This window comes from Anopheles coustani, chromosome X (assembly GCF_943734705.1).
Source record: "Anopheles coustani chromosome X, idAnoCousDA_361_x.2, whole genome shotgun sequence".
Taxonomy (NCBI): domain Eukaryota; kingdom Metazoa; phylum Arthropoda; class Insecta; order Diptera; family Culicidae; genus Anopheles; species Anopheles coustani.
In genome coordinates, this window is record NC_071290.1 from 11668073 (window position 1) to 11688989 (window position 20917).

At 46.5% G+C, this 20917-nt stretch overlaps 3 protein-coding genes across 4 annotated transcripts; 2 read left to right on the top strand and 1 right to left on the bottom strand.

Annotated features, from left to right (window-relative positions):
* The first annotated feature begins 222 nt into the window (after positions 1–222).
* On the top strand, positions 223–2424 carry LOC131269551 (NADH-ubiquinone oxidoreductase 49 kDa subunit-like). Of its 2 annotated transcripts, none has more exons than XM_058271975.1 (2): positions 223–360; positions 709–2424. In XM_058271975.1, the coding sequence occupies exon 2, from the start codon at positions 752–754 to the stop codon at positions 2156–2158; it is 1407 nt and encodes a 468-aa protein (XP_058127958.1). In that variant the 5' UTR covers positions 223–360; positions 709–751; the 3' UTR covers positions 2159–2424. The 2 variants fall into 2 exon arrangements, with proteins under 2 accessions (XP_058127958.1, XP_058127957.1); XM_058271974.1 differs by lacking the exon at positions 223–360 and adding an exon at positions 477–603.
* Positions 318–3175, top strand: LOC131269552 (uncharacterized protein C15orf61 homolog). The gene is made up of 3 exons (XM_058271976.1): positions 318–360; positions 2581–2779; positions 2855–3175. The coding sequence occupies exons 2-3, from the start codon at positions 2633–2635 to the stop codon at positions 3173–3175; spliced, it is 468 nt and encodes a 155-aa protein (XP_058127959.1). The 5' UTR covers positions 318–360; positions 2581–2632.
* A 641-nt stretch (positions 3176–3816) lies between these two features.
* LOC131268710 (adenosylhomocysteinase-like 1) lies at positions 3817–19022 on the bottom strand. The gene is made up of 6 exons (XM_058270968.1): positions 18867–19022; positions 12237–13337; positions 11006–11325; positions 8347–8696; positions 6759–7330; positions 3817–6691 (listed from the first exon to the last, which is right to left on the bottom strand). Exons 2-6 carry the CDS (start codon positions 12244–12246, stop codon positions 6564–6566), a joined length of 1380 nt encoding a protein of 459 aa, XP_058126951.1. The 5' UTR covers positions 12247–13337; positions 18867–19022; the 3' UTR covers positions 3817–6563.
* Positions 19023–20917: the final 1895 nt, after the last annotated feature.

Below are 20917 nucleotides of genomic sequence, written 5' to 3' on the forward strand. Positions count from 1 at the left end.
GTTTAAGGCCCGGGGATTGGAGCGTGCCGCTGTATACACAATTTATATACGACGCTCAAGGTGGCTAGAACAACAAACTGTAGCAACCGTGATCAAGCTACAAAAACAATGATGGGAGGAAATTTACCCTCCGGGAGGCTTGAAAGGAATGCATCCGTATCCTAGAATCTAGCAAATAATTTTGCTCATTCTCGCCTATCGAAAGCAATGGATAAACAAAAGGAAAATGAATGTTTCTTTCGATTGGCACCCGCTTGACTTTCCGCTGCAGTGTAGACCCCTCTGACCAGCTGGTTGTCAGACCGGTTTCGATTGCATTCGATTATGCCGTATCGCGCAATACCGTAGCCAATCGCAAGGGTAAGTTTGCTAAATGGTTGCTCGTAGTCAAAACGTAAGCGAATCGGTCGTTACATTACATTTCACCGTGTTGTGGTAGTTTCGGTGCTCGGTCACGTTTGACAGTTCGTAGTGCACCCAGTTCCGCCAGCCGCGCGCAACCCGCCGACGACGTAGACGACGGCCACAGGCAATCTGTCAAGAGTGTGAAAAGTGCGAAAACAGACACACAGTTAAAAACATATCGGTTCTCTGCGGTGCAAGGTGCGGTAGATGGACAAACAATAGCAACCCCCGGGGACCCCGCGGGGGCCGTTTCTTAGAGGGCATACCCGTTTGAGCACTTTTTTCCTGTTATCTGTTTCACAGCCCACAGTGTCCACTAGTGCAGCGAGCAGCAGTAGCAGGCGGGATGGCATTTACGGTGCTCAACACGGTGGCGAAGCGGGCCGCCGCGAATGTTTATGTAACCAACGGGCTGCTGAAAAATATCGCCGCTTTATATAATGTGCAGCCGGCGCGCGGTGCCGGGAAGTGGTTCCCGGACGAGCAGTTTATCGACCAGTTCAAGGGCCCGGTCATGTACCCGGACGAGGTGACCTCGCGCTGGAAGCTGCCGCCGTGGAACAGCAAGATCGCACCGGTGGAGAAGACGGTGCGCAACCTGAGCCTCAACTTTGGCCCGCAACATCCGGCGGCGCACGGTGTGCTGCGGCTGGTGCTCGAGCTGGACGGTGAGACGGTGATGCGAGCCGATCCGCACATCGGCCTGCTGCACCGCGGCACCGAGAAGCTGATCGAGTACAAAACGTACACCCAGGCGCTGCCGTACTTCGACCGGCTCGACTACGTGTCGATGATGTGCAACGAGCAGTGCTACTCGCTGGCGGTTGAAAAGCTGCTCAACATCGACGTGCCGCTGCGTGCCAAGTACATCCGCGTGCTGTTCGGCGAGATCACCCGCATCCTCAACCACATCATGGCCGTGGGCACGCACGCGCTCGACGTGGGCGCCCTAACGCCGTTCTTCTGGCTGTTCGAGGAGCGCGAGAAGATGATGGAGTTCTACGAGCGCGTGTCCGGCGCCCGCATGCACGCCGCCTACATCCGCCCGGGCGGTGTGTCGCAGGATCTGCCGCTCGGTCTGCTCGACGACATCTACGAGTTCGCGTCCAAGTTCGGCGAGCGGCTGGACGAGGTCGAGGACGTGCTGACTACCAACCGCATCTGGGTGCAGCGCACGGTCGACATCGGCATCGTGTCGGCCGAGGACGCGCTCAACTACGGCTTCAGCGGCGTAATGCTGCGCGGTTCCGGCATCAAGTGGGATCTGCGCAAGTCGCAGCCGTACGACGCGTACGACCGCGTCGAGTTCGACGTGCCGATCGGCACCAAGGGTGACTGCTACGACCGCTACCTGTGCCGCATCGAGGAAATGCGCCAGTCGCTGCGCATCATCGACCAGTGCCTCAACCAGATGCCGGCCGGCGAGATCAAGACGGACGACGCGAAGCTGACGCCGCCGTCGCGCGCCGAGATGAAGAACTCGATGGAGGCGCTCATTCACCACTTCAAGCTGTTCACCCAGGGCTACCAGGTGCCGCCCGGCGCCACCTACACCGCCGTCGAGGCACCGAAGGGCGAGTTCGGCATCTACCTGGTGTCAGATGGCTCGAGCCGCCCGTACCGATGCAAGATCAAGGCACCCGGTTTCGCCCATCTGGCCGCGCTCGACAAGATCGGCCGCCACCACATGCTCGCCGACGTGGTCGCCATCATCGGCACGCTGGACGTCGTGTTCGGTGAGATCGATCGCTAGAGATCCACAGGGGGGACCTTCCACACTTGGTTTTCCTGAAGCAAAACTACACACACACACACCGTAGCGTGCAGCGAAATCCCTTCCGCAAGGGCCGTGCATTGGCCCTGGCCGGGTGATAAATTCAGCAGTCGTCAACTCAGCCGTGTTAAACATTAGCTTTACGATTTTTTCTTTGTCCTTCTTTACGAAAACGAAAACTATTAACAAAGCCGTTAAAGCTATTTAACGAGTAATTTAATAAACGAGAATAAATCAACACTGAATCGAACGTGTGATAGTGATGTGTTGTAAATGTCTTTAGAGGATTTTAGCGATAAGCGAAAATATCCGCACCCTGTTTTATATAATTGATATATTTTCCTAGTCAACATGAAGGATATTGAAGATAAGATTTTGCTTTGAAATGTGTAATATTTCAGAGGAATAAAAGAACGCAATCCGGACCGGCCACACAACACTTTCCCAACTTCGATGGTGTTTCTGGTGCGGCATGCGCTGCAAAAGGTCGCCACAAGCAGCAGCACTACGATAAAAGGTGGGAAACCAAAAGTGTCCGAGGTGCTCACGGCGTACTTGAAGCAATGCAACGAGCCACCGTGGACGTCCTACTTCATTAAGGTAAGCCGGTGCGATGTCCAACTGAAATCTCCCCCAATGATTTACTCTCTGATTGTGATCGCATTTTCGCTGCAGCAACGCGATGTTGACAACGATCAGTTCGGTTGGTCGCACTTCAACTGGACGCTCGACACCGGCACCAACTACCACATCCTGCGAACCGGGTGCTACCCGTACATGAAGTACCACTGCACCCGCCGGCCCTGGCAGAACCTCACGCTGGAGGATCGGTTCTTCCGCTGCATCAAGGTGGCCAACCTCGGGCTGCCGCAGCTGTTCTACGGGCTTGCCGCCGTCTTTCTCATCCGGCACGTCGAGTACGTCGAAATGGGTGCAGGCCGCAGTCCCGTCGCGATCTACTTCCTCTACGAGGAGCACAAGGGTTCGCTGTACTGAGCGCTCGTAGCGCTTTTGTGATTGGGTTAAATAAATTCTATTCTAGCAGATTCCGATTCTTGGATAACACAAATAAACTTTTCATTATAAATTAAATTTTTAGAAACCATTCAAAATTTATGAAGATGAAAAGAGTAAAATAGTCCGGTGCTGGACACGGGACGACTAAAACATTTGTTAACCAAACTGAGAAATGTTAAAACATGTTAACCAAACTGAGAAATGGTTAAAACACTTTCAAGATAATATAAATTCAAAGCTTGCTAAAACAGATTTGGCATGGGACAGTTTTTTGTACAAATGGTACTAAAAAGGAACTATCCTATATTCATGTATATATGGTATTAAAAGGAACTATTCTAGATGAACAAGAATTTAGAAGAATGTCCTTTCTTGTCCAGGTTTCCTATCCAATTTTATTAGGTGTCCAACAAAAACCCTTTGGTGGAAAACAGGCCTGAGTGAAAAATTATATTTAACTGTTATTTAAAGGATCTAATTTGAAATGTAAATGTTCAACACATCCTCTTTTACCTGCATACTGTTAACATATTACCAATTTACAGGTTCTTGACGAATGACTGGACGAAGCAACAGACTGATGCTATTAATTGCTAAATTAAGCGGATAAACATGTTGGCTAGGGACCATTGAATTTAAAAATTATATCTTTATGTTGTGAAACACTGCATTACTATTTTACATGGTTTAAAAAACACACACATTTTCGGCAACTGTATGTTAAGTCGTTACAAGAATGAAAATTGGGTCCATTTCGGTTAACTCCCGAATTGTACCACGAGACATTAACGAAAAAACAAAACGATAAAAAGCTAATTTGTGTGTTGAAAGAATTGGCAGATGGTAACGTTAGAACCCGACACAACGCTTCGTATGATTTACAGCATGCTGAATAGATGTAATGCAATTTAATGTAATTTTAAAATATATGTTTGAAGTGTGCCAGTTCTTTTTTGTTTTTGTTCGTTACTCCGATGAGCGTAAATACATTCCCTTTATTCATTCATTTTACATGGTTTCTTTAGTTTTTATTTTCATTTATGTTTTGCTCCTTTTCATTAATAAGGGTGGTGTGTGTGTTTGAGTCCTACGTAGGATGGATCAGACTATTAGCAGTTTGGGGCACTAAAAAGAGTTGCATTCTATATGACCCTTCTTCTGCTAATGAGAGAACATACTTATAACGTGCACGTGTTTCTAACCAAGTGAAAAGAGTAACAAACGGTACGACGGACCGATTACCGAACGTTTCTACGGTAAACGCACGCCGATGGAGCATACATTCCCACAGCCACCGGTCACAATTTATGTTCTCTATCTCTCTTTCTCTCTGCGGAATGCCGTGTACAACGTGCTCTTGTGGTTTAACACAACAATCAACCGGGCTGAACCGAAACACAACCTGTCGCTTGGATTAGCTAATTGACAGTGAAAAGAAGCCGGACCCAACCTGGGGACCGGTTGCACAGAATATAGTAACCAACGTAGAGAAGAGATTGCACACCTTCGCGAACATGCACTTTTGTAGAGGAAATAGCAAACAAAACATTCAAACAAAGCGGAACCATGCTAATTCTGTCCAGGTTTTCGATCTTTTAAAACGACGCGTCTAATACCTACGTTTCACTAGCTCTCTGTATCCCTCTCTCTCTCTCTATCTCTCGCTCCGACAACTTTTTATTAACAATAATTTTTCAACAGTTCGCACCTATTTGTTGGCAAATAGTATAGCGTGGAAGCGGCGGAAGAAATTCGTTTCATTGTTCCTTTTTTTTTAATTTTGCCTGATTACTTCTTTTTTATACAACTACTAGAGCAAACGCATATGCTCGATCGATGTGGCCGCTGGCTAACACTGTGCCCTTTAGGTTAATGTTGTTCTGCATTCGGGAAAGAGTTGTGTACTCAGCACATTTACTTTCATCGCCCCTGTTAGCTGTTTCTCGGACTTTTTCTTCAACAACTTTGCTGCACGTGTGAATTTGATTTTTTTTATACAGTATTTTTCTTAGCTTCGTTTCTTACACTGCACTCTATTCTACAATCCCTACTTGCTAGAATATATTTTGTTTGTTCTCTCGTGGAAATGTGTTCCGTTTCCGTTCTGATTTTATTCAGTAGTGTGTATATATATATTTATAGATTGGTATAAGTGGTAGTCAATAAGTAAATCCATTTGCTCGTGCCATTCCGCTTGCAAGCTTGGCGCACTCGTTCCGTTCCGGTGCCCCCCCCTCCCCATCTCACATTTCAACGACTTTACCCATCACTCGCTAAAAGCACAAGACTGCAGGTTAAAAAAAATCTTGTGATCTTTGCACTTTTTCCTCCCTGGTTATACCTTTCTTTCTCATAGCATTTAACTCCATTGTCCGCTGTCTCGCCTGGCTAGTGGTGCAGTAGTCAAATTAATGTCTATAAATTCGCTTTCTCACAAGGGATCGTACGTTATTCGGTGTGTGCTGCTTCTAACGCCTAAGGGACAGCAGTGAGCAGCCATTTTTGCTATTCAACGAAATTCGGTTTCAGTCCGAACGTAAGACAATTTTGAACAAGGAAAACATGCAATACTTCGAACGTTCTAGACTGCTGTTAATTAGGCAAACAATAAGGAAGTTGATCGTTAATTTAATATTTTCTAATTGAAGGAGAAGGTAAAAGGTTCGCTTCAGGCATGAAACATGTGTGTTGTGTTCATCTGGCTTTCCATTTTCTTTATCAGAAATGTATAACAACTAATGTTTTCTTGTGTACTATTCGCTGCTATTAATATGTCTCTTCCTTCCGACCGCCCACAAGCTAGTTTAATCCGACCGATCCCCGTATATGTGATGGTTTTTATTTTCCAAAACCCTTGCATTGGCTCCTTCATCGAGATCTAGCGGCGATTTAGATAACAATTAGATGCGCTCACAGCAAGCGCTACCTTCCCTTAGGTCATATGTTTAATTCAATCATTCAGGCAAAAGTTTTTGTCATCCATCAATTACATGGTCCGTCTGTATTATAACCGTTTGGATACTGAAAGGAAGGGAAAGCTAACAACAATAAAAGCTGGGTCTGGTTTTGGTTGTTTAGTTAACATACTGTGTGACAAATTCATAAAAATAGTTCAAGGGGTTAGTGTAATCCATAGGCCGGATTTAATACAAGCTAGAGTTTGAACCAATGCAGCAAGGATTTTGGAACCTGTTGGAAAAATGGGGTGGCTCCCATTCCTCTCTCCCTCTTGCTGCTAACTCGTAAGGACACCGACAGTCGTGACTGGGCAGGATGCCGGTAACGGGACACACCGACCACTATGACGAACCAGACGGCGGGTCGGAGCAACTGGCCGAGGCCCCAGAAGAGACGCTCTGCTGCTATACTAATACCTGTAGTAGTTGGGCTTGAATGGGCCGGCCTTGTTGAGGCCCATATATCGCGCCTGTTCGTCGGTCAATTCCGTCAGATGCGCATCGAGCGTCGGCAGGTGCAGGCTCGCCACGTACTCGTCTGTAAGTGGATAACGTTAGTTTCTGCGTTTTCTTGGCATTTTTCATTCATAAAAAGAGTGCCTTACCCATCTTCTTTGGCAGCAGATAGACGTCCGCCTTGTAGCGGCCGGGCGGCGCGTTGAACAGCTCGATTAGTGCGAGCGCCTGCGTGGTGGCCGATATGGAGGCCACGAACGAGGAAATGCTCGAGCAGGACAGATTCACCAGGCGCCCCTCGGCCAGCAGGATGATGCGCTTCCCGTCCGGTCCCGGCCAGATGATGTGGTCCACCTGCGAGCGCATCTTCTCCCACTGCAGCTCGGACGTGCGCAGACTGTTCACGTCGATCTCGGTGTTCGAGTGGCCCATGTTGCACACGATGCAGCCGTTCTTCATCTTGTCCATGTGCTCGCGCGTGACCACGTTCTTGTTGCCGGTGCAGGTGATCACCACGTCCACCGTGCGTATCACCTCGTTGAGCTTCACCACGCGGAACCCGTCCATGCAGGCCTGCAGCGCGCAGATCGGATCGATCTCGGTGACGTACACTATACAGCCGAGTCCCTTGAGGGCCTGGGCGCAACCCTTGCCAACCTCGCCGTAGCCGCATAGCACGACCTGCTTGCCGCCGATCATAATATCCGTGGCGCGCTTCAGACTGCAAATAGTATAGTAAAAGACAAGAATATGTCACACTTTGCTCTCCGCAAACAATATTGAGCAAGATTTAGTAAAAAATGGCTTGAAGAAAATGTCCATGTACTATGAAAAAGTCAAACGATCCGATAGTCATATTGTAGTGTTATCAAAAGAAAGATAACAGTCTTAAAACTGCCTTTCTATGAAGCATTATCCATTACCTAAAGTCGGAAAATATTTCGTGAAATAAACAAGTCTGGAGCTTATTTTCAAGCCAATTTTATGTCAAAAGATGCACAACTGTACGATGTGTTGAAATAATTAAACAACCACAACGAGAAGATAAACAGCCAGTATTCTTTAAGACAAGTGTACAATACTTTGATCATACAATAAACAAGAAATGAATTAAACAAAAATGAAAAACGAATGTTATCCCGTACCACCCTTAGTCCAATGGTTAAGCAGAAAAGGGGTAACAACAGTCAAAGAAGTCTTGTACAAATTCCTTTTAGCTGAAAAATGCAAACCGTTATCGTTGAGTCCAAATTCCTTATGAACGAACCGCGAAAACATAAAACTTGTTCATAGTTATTTTAACTTAACTATTCTGCCAGTTAGTCTATGTGTTATCAGTAAATGATAGATGTGAGCAGCTAGAATAACTATTTGAGAATAAAGAATCAGTCACGTCAAATCAATCAAAAGAGAAAGATGGATTAGAATTAAATATAAATAGAATCTGAAGGAAGCATAACCATACAAATTCTCAAAGTGCTTTTTCATACGGTGAGTAGTTTTGCCAAGTTCAATCGTGTCGAAAAAATTTGAAATTGTGCTTCGTATTAGAATCTAACTCAAAGCTAAAATGACAATTAACTGATATAAAGCTACCATATTTCTCCGTGCATAAGATGCATCTTTCTATCGTAATTAGATCGTCACTATTTTCCAAACGATAGAACTTATCATTCGATTTGTTTTTTTCCGGGCTCCGGGCAAACATACACGAAGGGACGCGTGCGCTTCTCTCACCTGTCAATGACAGATTCCTTGCAGCTGTAGAGACTATCGAACTTGGTCTTAGTGATCGCATCCTTCACGTTCATGGCCGGCACGGTCAGCTTGCTCGTCTTCGACAGCTGGTAGAGTCGGTGCACACCCGTGACGCTCTCGTCCACGATTCCCTTAATCATCTTGAACATGACCGGGTACTTCTTCAGCATCAAGTGCGTGGCATCGCCGCCATCGTCCAGGATCATGTTCGGCTGCCAGTTTTCGGCGTGCACACACTTGTCGATGCACCACCAGAAGTCTTCCTCGATTTCTCCGCGCCAGGCGAAGATCGGGACGCCACTTTCCGCCAGCGCGGCCGCTACCTCGTTCTGCGGACGGGAGAAAGACGAAAGATGTAAGGCACAAGGTAATTGATTGCTTGCGATACAGTGACATCGGAAAAAAAAACAAAATTACGACATTAATCGCGCATTGATTGATCTGCCGCCAGCAACTGCCCCAAAACGTTAAACTCGTCTGCGCGTGAAAAGATAGCACCTGATAATGTCATCACACTGTGACGGTTAGCATCACAGACAATCTATTGCGAACATCAAAGCTTTACATCTGCGAATCAGACGTCCATTAGCAAACCGAAGACCAGGCTCCAGTGGGGATTAGTGTGCACCACCACCAAACGCAAACAAAACAAACTTAGCTAACGAGGATGCAACGAATCCGGCCCTAGACATGGATTGCTTTGGCGGAGTGTGCCTTCGGTAAAGACCTCTTCAAACACACGAGTGCCACCTGTGCGATTTAAATCCGAGCGTTGATAATAATGACACATTTATCAACTGTCCACCTCGCTCCCGATTTGTGCCGCAAGAATGGATGTGGGTGCTTCAAGATTGTATGCCTGTTGTCCTTTCTACTAGACATTGTTTACTAAAACCTACGGTGACGAAAGCTTCACGGGCGGAACCCCGGGGAACAAGTAGGTAGGCTGAGCTTATCCATCACTGAAAACTGTGTCTTTGTAATGTCTTTGTTTCATGTTTGAAATACCCTAAAATTAACAAAAAAAATTAAGGTTAAATTAAAATAAATTCAATTAAACATACAACAGTAGAATTAAATTCAGTTTTGACCGTTACACCATTTTCGTTTTAAATATTTCAAGAAAATTATATCAGATCAATCGACAGTCAACATGACCAGGACCAAATGCTTTTTAACGCTCTTTTACAAATGCTATAACTTCGTAAAGGGTTACAAAGTACAAAGTACATTCTACTAATTGTATTCTAGTGTTAGTGTTCGCTTACACCTGCTTATTCAACCGATTCGTCATTAATATGCGAACGAAAAATAATTCTATAGTCATAGTTCAAATCGACACTGCTAGTGTTTTTGTTCAATAATGGGGCATTTTTGCAATATACGACAAACTCATTTGTTTCACTGCTGCGTGTTGATGTTGATGAGTTGAATGGTCCGCTTCCCGGCCTGATTAAAACGGGTTTGCCCAGGTGTTTGCGAACTGTCAAAGCGATTGGCGGTTTAGGCAGCATTGGCTCAACGCACCAGGTGAGGGTGGAACATGCCATCTACATTATTTGCAGTTGCCTGCGTTCAACAACCAACCGCTGTGAATGCATCCGACAGCTTGGACAGCTAGCAGGCAAGCAAATGGGTCAACCAGCGTATGGACGGCCAAGTGCAAGACGTCATTAGGAGCAGAGGGATGCGCCAGCACGGAGACAAGCGCCATAATTGAGTGGCAATTGAGTAATAAAATCAACGTTTTGTAAAATGTGGCGACGACGACGGCGACGGCGCGGGGACGAACGGCGACAGCAATTCATTATCTTTCCGTCCCCCAACGATGAGTTCTGTTGCCTGTGCCCGTGCTCCACCCGCTCCCAACGTGACCCACACACAAAAACCACACGTATGGGCAAGCACGCGTGCAACCGAGAGAAGGACCGAATGGGGGGAAAAAAGCACTCTCCGAGGGCAGGGCTTCAGTTCACCGGCAGGCCTATCTGTTTGCTTCATCTTTATCACGACGATGTCGTAAATTGCCCGACGAAAACAAGAAAACAAGAAGGTGTAAGAAAGCAGCCCCCCCTCCACACCTCGCCGATATATGTCGGTTCAACAGTTTTGAGTGGTTGACTTGTGATAAAACTGGGCACCGGCAGCACCAAAACGCCTCCGCAAGACGTCATCAATGTGGCACCGCTACGTACCTCCGCTATTTCCCACAGGTATTAGGGTTGCCATACGGGGCCACCGTGTGCGTCTCGTGATAATGTTTCCGAATGGGGTGTTTTACCATGAAACACTAGAATGTTTTTTTATCGTGATGAGTGGTTTTTTTTTTGGGACAGAACGCAGAAACCTTCCTTCCAACCCTCTGTTTGACCACACAAATCCAATGACTTCTGGTCGGTTTGGTAAGAGTTATTCCACTGGGCAGGCTGGAAATAACAAATTAATTGCCCCTCATCGTCTTCGATCAATCTAGTGCAGGCCGTTTTATTAGTTGCCTCGGTGCTGGCGTCATTTTGCGAACGATTCCTCAAGGCACGATGCGCGATGTGTGTTAAAACATCGATAAGCGGAAAGCAGAAAAAATAAACCCCAATCGAGTGTGTGGCGATTTTTTGGTAGTTGATGCACACTAACTAACCTGGGTCGAGTAGATGTTGCAGGCGGCCCATCTGACGTTCGCGCCCAGGCAGATGAGCGTCTCGATCAGCACCGCCGTCTGGGCGTTGACGTGCGTGCAGCCGACGATGTTCGCGCCCTTCAGCGGCTTGTCCTCGAGGGCCTGCTTGCGCAGCGCCATGATGCCCGGCATCTCCTGCTCGGCGATCTCGATCTCGTGCCGCCCGAACGAGTGCTGCTTGATGTTGCGCACGCAAAAGTCCGTGTAGCCCTTCGAGTTCTGCATGGTGCGGTCGCGCGGCGACACATCGTCCTCCTCCGAGCTGCTCTCGGTGTACGAACCTGCTCGTCGATCGTGGAGAAAAGGATAACAATACAGAACCAGTGAGCAAGTGAACCATATTCCGAGTAAGAATTAAATTGTCACCGTTGAAAGGAACAAATGAAAAATGATCAAATTCCTACTCAACATCTTCCTTCACGGTTCGGGCACAAGAAGAGGTTTCACACTTTTTGAAGAGGTTGCAAACATTTGAAAGTTCAAAAAAAAACCAAAAACCTACCATTATCCGATTTGATTAGCTTAATTTAGAATAGTTGTGCTCAATAACAAATATTGGTTCGATAATTATTTACTCGAATTATTATAATTCAAATTAGTTAAATTGAATTATTTAAAAAAAAAAACATCAATTAGCGTAAAGCATACCAAGGTTAAAAATATTATGCTCTAACATTTAATTTAAACTAACTGATAATAATTACATTAGCACTTCGTTAGCAGCATACTCCATTTTTTAACGAAAATGGTCTTGTGTCTATTACTCTGGAAAGGTGAAATAGATGTATTCTTATAGTAAACTATCAGCGATCTAGGGACCATGTAGTGCCAATATAGCACGGTTTTTTGGTAAGTTTACAATTGACAAACGAAAAATAAAACTTTACGGGGGATGAACAAATTACAAGCTGTTGGTTTGGGAAGTTTAGTCAAGCACGAAAGATGTATTTATGTAGTAAACTTTCAAGGGTTTGAGCACGGAGTTTTCTGTTCGTTCTAGTGCGAGTGACTTCGATCTGTTACACGCGGTGCCTGTGCCTATTTAACCACCCTCTTCCTGCATCACACCACTTGCACCACTTCACCAGAGTTGGTTGTTTTTAAGTTTGATTGAAGTCCCGGAGTCCACTAGCGTGCTGAAATATGGAATCAAATCTTGCGAACACGATCGAGGGGGGAGGGGACCACTTACTCATGCTCATCCTGCCGGTTGGTGTTCGGTTCTAGGCCGGTCGTATGCTAACCCTTCCGCTGGCGACGTTTCGCGCGACTGATGCGCCGAGTGAGCTCGCCGTCCGTCGAGAGGGACACACGCTGCTGCGTGTTGAGGGGTCCGCCCGCGACGACACTATATAGCAAATCGGGCTCGCACGTTCGTGCTGTATTGTCGTGCACGGCGACACTTGTTGCTGTATTAGCTGGCAGAGTGACGAACCGCGTCCAAGGCTGGAACTAGATATAGGCCTCGTGTGCTCAGCACTGACAGCGTTCCACCGGGGGGAAAACCAACTGTTGATCGCGATAAGCGATGGAGGTTCGCCTCAAGCACAACCCCTGGACAGGCACAAAACACGACACACACGCGCGCGCGCAAACGTTCGATGCAGCCGCGCCACCTGGGAATGCTGGAAAACCGGCCTGCGTCGAGGTTGATAAAAAGGTTGATTGAAAAACGTCTGCCCGGTCTGCTTCAACGCGCTGCACACAATGCAACCTCCTGCTGCAAAAGGTGGTGATCGCGCCCCGAGTGCACGATATGATGTGCTGAAGACACGAGCGAGCGCTCGAAGGGGTGAGCGATAGATAGCTAATGCCGCACTTCCACACCGTCGTTCCACAACCGACCGTCCGCCCAACCGTCCGCGTTCGCTGACCGCCCAAACGACACTGCTAATCGATGCTACGAATCACGATAGCATAAATATATATTTATATGAACGGCTCCGCCCTTCCTGTCTTCCTTCGCGCGCCTTCGTCTGGTGCCGGTGGATCCGGTGGATGTTCTCCGCGCGCGCACACACACACACGGCAGCTTGGTTGGCAGCTCGGTGCTGGCGTATCATCAACGGCTCCAGAGATTAGGTCTCTCTATCTGCTCGCCTTTCCGCTGGAGATCGGTTCTCGTGGCTCGTCGACGTTCTGTGCCACACCCTGCCTCTTCCCTCCTCCCGCACCGCGGTGGTGTTGCAAAAGATGCTGGCGGCGCAGTCACCCCAATCGAGATGGCGTTCGTGGCGCTTTGCGTACGACCTGGCTATGGGGCTGCTTCAAATGGCGACGACGGCTCCGGTTCCTAAAAGAAAAAAAAACACAGGCGAGAAAATGAGAGACTCGAGGTTTTAGAGCGGCCCGAGGAGGTTGCATGAGTTTCAAATCAACCGTCAATGATAGCCCCGTGGTGCCCGGGGTGGTGGACGTATTTTAATTACATTCCACTTTTTTTTCAACACTATCTACGGGTTCCGTGCGCGCGCGCCCGTCAAGCTTCCGTATGGTTGATTTAAATAAACATACTAATCATATGACAAGTTGCCTACGATATGTCCACCCATTCCCCCCAACGTCCTCCCAACATCCTCCCAACATCCTCCATCCAAACACACACACACACCATGGTTGGGAAGGTAAGTTTAATTAAAATTTACGATTTGACTAAGCGCTGGCGCACTGATAAGAAGGAGAGGTTCTAATTTTTATTTTCCCGATTGTTTTGCTTTTTCCCTTCGCCCGGTATCTTCCACTGCCACTCCTCGTTGGCGTTTGCTTGTAGACATCAATTTGGGTGCCTTGGAGGAGTCCCGGCCGATAGCGAGGGCACGGGGATCAAGTGAGGGGGGGTTCCAAGTGCCTCGAATCACCACCTCATAGATGGGGAAGGGGAGCACAAGCAAACTTAACAAATTTAAAACAAAAAAAATTAAACCGGTGGTGTGTGGAGGAAACTAATTAAATCCATTTATGTCTTACCCCATAATTGGGGTTTTGTGCGTCAGCGCCGTTAACTATTTGCCAATTGCTGTTTGAACCGCCCATACACACGAACACCACGTGACAAAAACCCGCCATTATTAGCGAACTCTAACGGTCGAGGGGTTGTACGATACCCAAATTTACTTTTTACACAAATAAACAACACAAAATTGCAAATTCATTGGAATAAAAAACAAATATTTGGATTTAGACGCATATTTAGCTAAATTTGTCGACATGGTTAACCTTGCGATGGAATGCAGATGGACTCAAAAAATATCTCATCACGAGGAATAGCCCTAATTTAAAAAATATTACCGGGAGTGCTTTCTATCTTCGTGTTGACAACAATTTAATTTAAGTGTTGAGGGAATTTTTATTATTTTTGGGCAATTATATTTTCCCTTCAGGGGAGGCACCGTGCCTTACATTGCCTTACAAGATGCAAACAAGATAAGCATACTTTTTACAACTGTTTTTTATGCAGCCAACAAACAACAAGCACAGAAGTTTTTAATTGCGGAAGCATCATAAGAAAGGTGAAAGTGTAAACTTCTCATGCGTTTTACCAATAACTGCGCTTGCTGTATGGAATTAATTTAACTTTGCACGACAATTATACAAAGTTAAAAAAAAAATTAGATTGATAAGGAATTATCGTATAACAAATTCATTTTCAATAATATTTTGCAATGATTTTCAACAATATTCCATGACTGGCGATGCAAAAAAAGTTACTGTCATCCAGGTTCGCTTTAATCAACGCGGGTATCTCCTCGGAATGCCTCACGGCCCAAGTGCACCGTAACTGGACAATGATAAGTATAAAAAAAAACCCCAACCATATTCCGGCGGCCATTGTAATGATCATTTTCTAACGTCACCGGAATATTTCCCACCGTATCACGTGGATCCCAATCCCACGGGCCGATCGATTGCATCATTTATGCAAACGCCAACCCCTCGCCCGAACCGTGCAATCTCCAATCGAATGTCATTCCGTTCGGGGAGGGGGTTGGGGAGGGATGAGATGCTGCGGAGACAGTTTTTTTGCCGTTCCCGCTCATTAATGTGACGTGCTAAAATATGTACGAGAAACATGGGATGTGGTAAAACGGCACATTCCGATCGATAAGGTTGATGGTCGCTACATCGATCGCTTGCTTGCGGTAGAGGGTTGCTCTTTTTTCTAAGAAGTACATAAATAATTGAAATAAAAACACACGACGAGCAGGTTCCAAAACAGCCCCTCACGTGTGGCACCTTTACGCTAACTCCAGTTTGGCGAGCGTTTCGGGCCATCCTTCCGGCGCAAAAACGGAGAGGTGTTAATAGGTCGCTAATGAGTTAGCTGTTCGCAGGTATTCGGCAATGCTTTATAGTGGTTTTATCACCTTCCTGGACCCAGAGCGGCCAGGTGGCCCACAGACTTTATGCACTCCGGTCTATTTTAGAACCGTCGAGACAGTGGAACACGCAATACAGCGGGAATGCTAATAGTATTCTAATTGACCACCTCTTGTGGGGACTTGATGGAAGCAGAACTTGGAGTGTCACGTGCGACTTGGAAAGAAGTGGGAGGGGGGGAGTTTGATTGTCCCCTTCGAAATGGGTACTGTTTCGAAATGTAACTCCAATGATTCCCCACCAGGAGGGTGACGAATTATCATTCTGTCAAAGCGAGCCCGCAATCGACTGAGTATACTTCGAATCCCTCATGCTTTCAACCGGGCTATCTACCGTAATTGAAAAGTCTCATCACCGCGAACATTGGTTTGGGAAGGGTGTTTTCCTGACGGGCGACACGAAGCGCTACAAGAGGGAAGGACAATGATACATAAAAAAATTAATTTAAAAAATGAGCACAAATCTATTAACGAGAAGCATCACACAAATCACTCGAGCCACATTGATTTGTGTGACGGGAGGGAGGATGCGGGCGGGGGGCTTAGCTTTCCCCTCTCAGTGCCCTTAATTTCCCTCCACTCGAGAGGAACATCACGGCGCCACGTACAGCTTCGCAAAACCCTGCAAACGACGTTCATTGACTGATATTTTTCCATTCTTTCATCACCTCGACTCTCATCGTTGACTTTGTCCCATCGCTGGGACGCGCAACTGTGGACCCGGACGGTGGTGGTGATGGTGAAAGGAAGAGAGTGTTGTTTTTTCTCCAACACGCGACACATAGCAGGCAGACAGGGGGTTCCAACGGAGCCCGCCCCGGCCGCGAACCGCATGGCTGTGTAGTGTTTTCGCTGTCACATGATCGCCACCATTCGCGATTGAGGTCGCGATGAGGGACAACCGGGGTGGCCAGGGTTGATGACGACGGCGAGGGGAGTGTGCGGAGGGTGTGCAACCCAACGCATCAACAGCAAAAGCCGTTCGCGTCACGCGACATTAACGGAGCCGCCATAGGATCTAAGCCCGCGGCCATATATCTGACAAATTTACTGCAGTTGGTTTGAAAAATGCTGGAGTTGGCGAGAATAATGACTAGAACTAGGAGTTGCCGTGAGACCGTGAGTTTCTACCATCGCCAAGGTACGACAGGGGTTGCCAATATTTCTGTTCCACATTTCCCCCTTTAGCAGAGATGATTGTGATCGGCACGAATCCAAGCAGTAATAGTTTGTATAAACATAATTGTTATAGTATTATCTTACTTTTCTACTACTACTTAAATAAACGATTACTCATCTCCCCTACACAGCACACTTGGTTGGCATGAAAGCACTCAACCTGAACAACTAATCGTCATTTCTAAAGTCAACCGAGAGTTCGCCGGCTCTGTTGATACACGACATTTCAAACCTTACATACTACCATTTCCCGAGAACGAAAACGAAAGAGTTATCAAGTCATAAAGTCTCTCCAGATGACCTTTAGCAAAGTTCGGAGGAGCCACATTCCGGTCTTCTGGCGCAATAGTTAGCAAAAGGCAGTAACAACAACAAACAGTTGGCATTGTACGCTCAGACACGATAAACGTGAAGGGCATTTTGTGTCGTGCTCTTTCGCTACACTAGGTCCACGGTTCAAAGCAAACTTTCTGGTTACAGAATTGTAAGACTTCCGAAAGGACAGCTGTATGAATTGATTACGATGTTGGAGAGGGTGACTAACAGCTGAACTTGGAAAATGTATACCGCAAAAGTTGATAAACAGTTAGCGTATGCAAAGCTAGCCACTTCACTAAGCAAGCGTTACCGAAAGGACACTTGTGCAAAGAGATGTTGTAATCTCATTACGGTTAGCTTAGTGTAACACCAACACGGTTAGTTTCTCCGGTCGATGTAGTTGAGATATACATTTCCAGTACAGCAATGTACCTTGCTGCAATAGTTGGACGGTACTACTATTCAGAACATAATGTTCGTGGAAGGCTAAAGGATTTCAAATGTGTTATTAGTAATTTCTTCGTTCTCAAATCTAATCAACCAATGTACGTCAATGGTGTGGGGAACCCTGGAATGGTCCAAAACGCAACACACTGTCCTTGGTATCCGCTCAATGTCCGACGACACGGTAGATTTTGGGTAGATTGAGGTCCTTACCTCAATTTCCTTCATCTCACCACCTACTATTTCATTGTTCGTAAATTTCCTATTCGTAAGACTTTTTGCTTTGCTGCTTTCTCGCCCTTTGCATGCCCGTGTAGACAATTAGTTGCCATTTTTTCCAGTACTGCTCATTGGTTATGCAATCAATCTTAAATCTCCCCATTGGTGGAAGCGGTCTATTCCATTCTAGAACATTATTGCACAATGGCACGAACCATGGCCAACCCTGGCCGCCGAAACGCACGCTGGTGCATTCGATGGTAGGCGGGACGGGGTGCCTGTGGTGGGGGTGGGGGGGTGCCGGACGCACACCCGAGAAGGCACCTCATTTAAGTGGGAAAAACTGTCGCAAATAAGAGAAAGAAAGAAGGCGCCCCGAAGGACACCTGGTGGATCCTGTCCTGTTCCAGCACGATTAAGCACCCGGATAACTTCAATCGAAACCTAAAAAAACATACCAGGCGACTCTCTGACTCAAGGACTTCTCTCACTGCAAACACCGAGACAAGGTTGGAGAAAACGTGACCTACATTCCTAGATGCACTGCTGCATAGTACTTTCTTATGTTGCATTACGACAGTTTTAAGTCAGCGCGTATACTTCAACACTCGTCATCACGCCTTTGCTCTCATCTCGTTTCTTATTTCGCCATGATTGATGCAGTTTTCAGTCAGTTTCAATGCATTTGCAGCATATGAACTGGGGCAGCTCGTTATGCACCACAAGGTGCACACGTACCGCACGGTAAGGAAAAGAAAAAGTGCCTCAATCGTGGCTCGTACTCTTCGTGTGTGTTTTTCCCCCGGACCCGGTGTCTGAAGAATTTTAGGAATAAAAATGACTCATCCAACTGCTTCCCGGTTGACGAGTGCTCGCTGGAGACGTTATACCACCAAACCGCACGATTTGTAAGAAAATAAACGAATTTACATAAGAAAACAGAATTGCCATTTCGAGTGTACGAAAGGAAACAGGGCACGCCGCTTGGTCGGCATCCTTTCCATTATTTTCGGAATGTTTTGCACTTCGGTGTGGGCTGAGGGCAAATACTATTATTAAAAAGCAACGCATGTTGATGCTATTGCTGCTTCTGGATCACCTTGAGGAGGTTTTGTTTGTTGGTTATACTTTTGCTTGCTGAGTTCAAACCAGACGCGTTGAGTGTTGGATGCACAGCATGCAGCAGCTTCAATTTGCATCGGACGTTATGTCACTTTTACTCCACATTATATTCGAGACCATTCAATATCGTCTCCACAAAACTAGTTTAACATTTTAGGACTTACGTTTTTCTATATGCTCACAAACATGAACCGAACATGAACTTTCTCACTCGATAACTGATGCGTACGGCAATAAAAACACATACTGACACACACACTCCTCTTGACGTTTCCAAAAACAGTGCTACCTGCTGTTGTTGCAACGGGAGAGGGGCATGCTTTCGTTTACACTAGACTCGTTTAGACTTTTACCGCGGTGTAGATCGTTTTATCCGTTCGAAATGGAAATTCAACGACAATAACGAAACACTACTAGACACGACGGGCATCGGAGACAATGGTGCGCGAGCGAAAGCAGGCGAAATTAAACGATTTAATAAACACAAACCGGAGCGTGCGATCCGCTATTGCTTTCAGTCTGCTTGAGTTTGCTGGAAAATACAGCGGTTCGCTGTCAAACGGGAACGGGGTGCTGCGGCTCGCTGGATAACATTTGTACGGTTCTGCCTAGAGGCGAAACTGTCCAAACGGATGTCACATTCAAATTTACCGCTACGCTTGCGAACATATCGAAACATGAAAAATAAAGACGATGGTAAAAGCCAGGCAAATGCAAACATCAATTCATAACGTACACTTTCCGATCAGTTGCCCTTTTCTTTCACTAAATTTAATATAATTATTCAATTACTGTTTAAAGTATTTCAGCACACAACCATTTATTAACAACATCGAAAAATTTATCTTTGTACTCACTGCACTGGACAAAATAGTAGCAAATAGTAAAAATAGTTTTGAAGGTGTCGCTGAATCCACACGATTGGTGTATCTTTTCAGCTTCGGGTAAGGGCAGCATTACAAATGACCATGATTTGGTTTTACGTAGATTCCTTGTTCTGTGGCATCCAAACTGAGCCAAAGAAAGCCGATGAGCTGCGCATCTGAATGTTCAATAAAGGTTAAAGAAAGGAGGCCAAAACTGGAGCTGCATCGTTACAGTGAATAAAGCTTATTGGAAAAGTACTGAACAGCGAAAAATGCTGTACTACATAATAGCACTGAACAGCGATAAAACGAAGCTGTGATTGCTCTCTCGGTAGAGATGATGCCATAGACGATAAATATTTTATATCTGAAAAATACATGATTTTTATTACCCGGAAGTGATTGTCCCATGTCTTAGCGACTTAGCAAAAAAAATCCATTCATCTAGCAGCGCAACATCCGATGGAATTTCGACTGTGCGTTTGCTTTCGTCTTCCGCTTGTGTGGTGTGGTGCGCTGGATATTGGATATAAACGTCTGCCGCCAGCACTACCACCAGTGCTGCAAGCGCCGCGTGTAACCGGTGCGAACTGGAAATACCAGAGCGCGCTGGGAATGACGTTTCGCGGTGACCGTCAGAACAGATGACTTATCCTTCACTGACGGCTCGCTGTGGTCACCATCGATAGTGTAGTGTTGTACACCCGACCAAGCAATCTCTTGCTGGCGAGATAATCCGCCGCGTACCGATCGTTATCGTGTGCCACAAGTGTGCCTTATCGCCTCAAACCCCGGGGGCGGTCCGGGTATCGCGTGCCAAGTTCTGTTATCGAGTGTCGTGCGGGGCGGGAAAGATAGTGCTGTGTGTTTGCGGGAAATAAAAAAAACCTTGGCGCAGCTATTTACCTTCGTTTGAAGAAGCGACCATCCTGCTCAATCAATCAACTGCCGTGGCATTCAACAAGCCGCTATTATAGGCAAATAAAAACCGACAATCAGGTAGGTGCAGCGCTGCTACCGGGTAGATAATATCTTTCCTTGCAGCAGACCGTGGGGTGCTGTTGGATCAAAAACATACATTAATGCTACACATGATCTGGTAAAACGTCCGCCACAAGATTCGTCTCGCACCAAACGCCCTTGAGCCGATTTCCTTCGCCTGTTGTGCGGAGACGGAGCGGAAGAGTGAAATCCGGAGACAAGATGATACACGTACTGCTTTGAATATAAGTATACACCCGGTGATGTCATCCGAGACGATGCCTCATCGTTTTCTCATCAAGTAAATGCGTTTGGCGCAGACCCGATTCCCGGTACTACCGGGCGATTCAGCGCGCAATCGTTTGGAT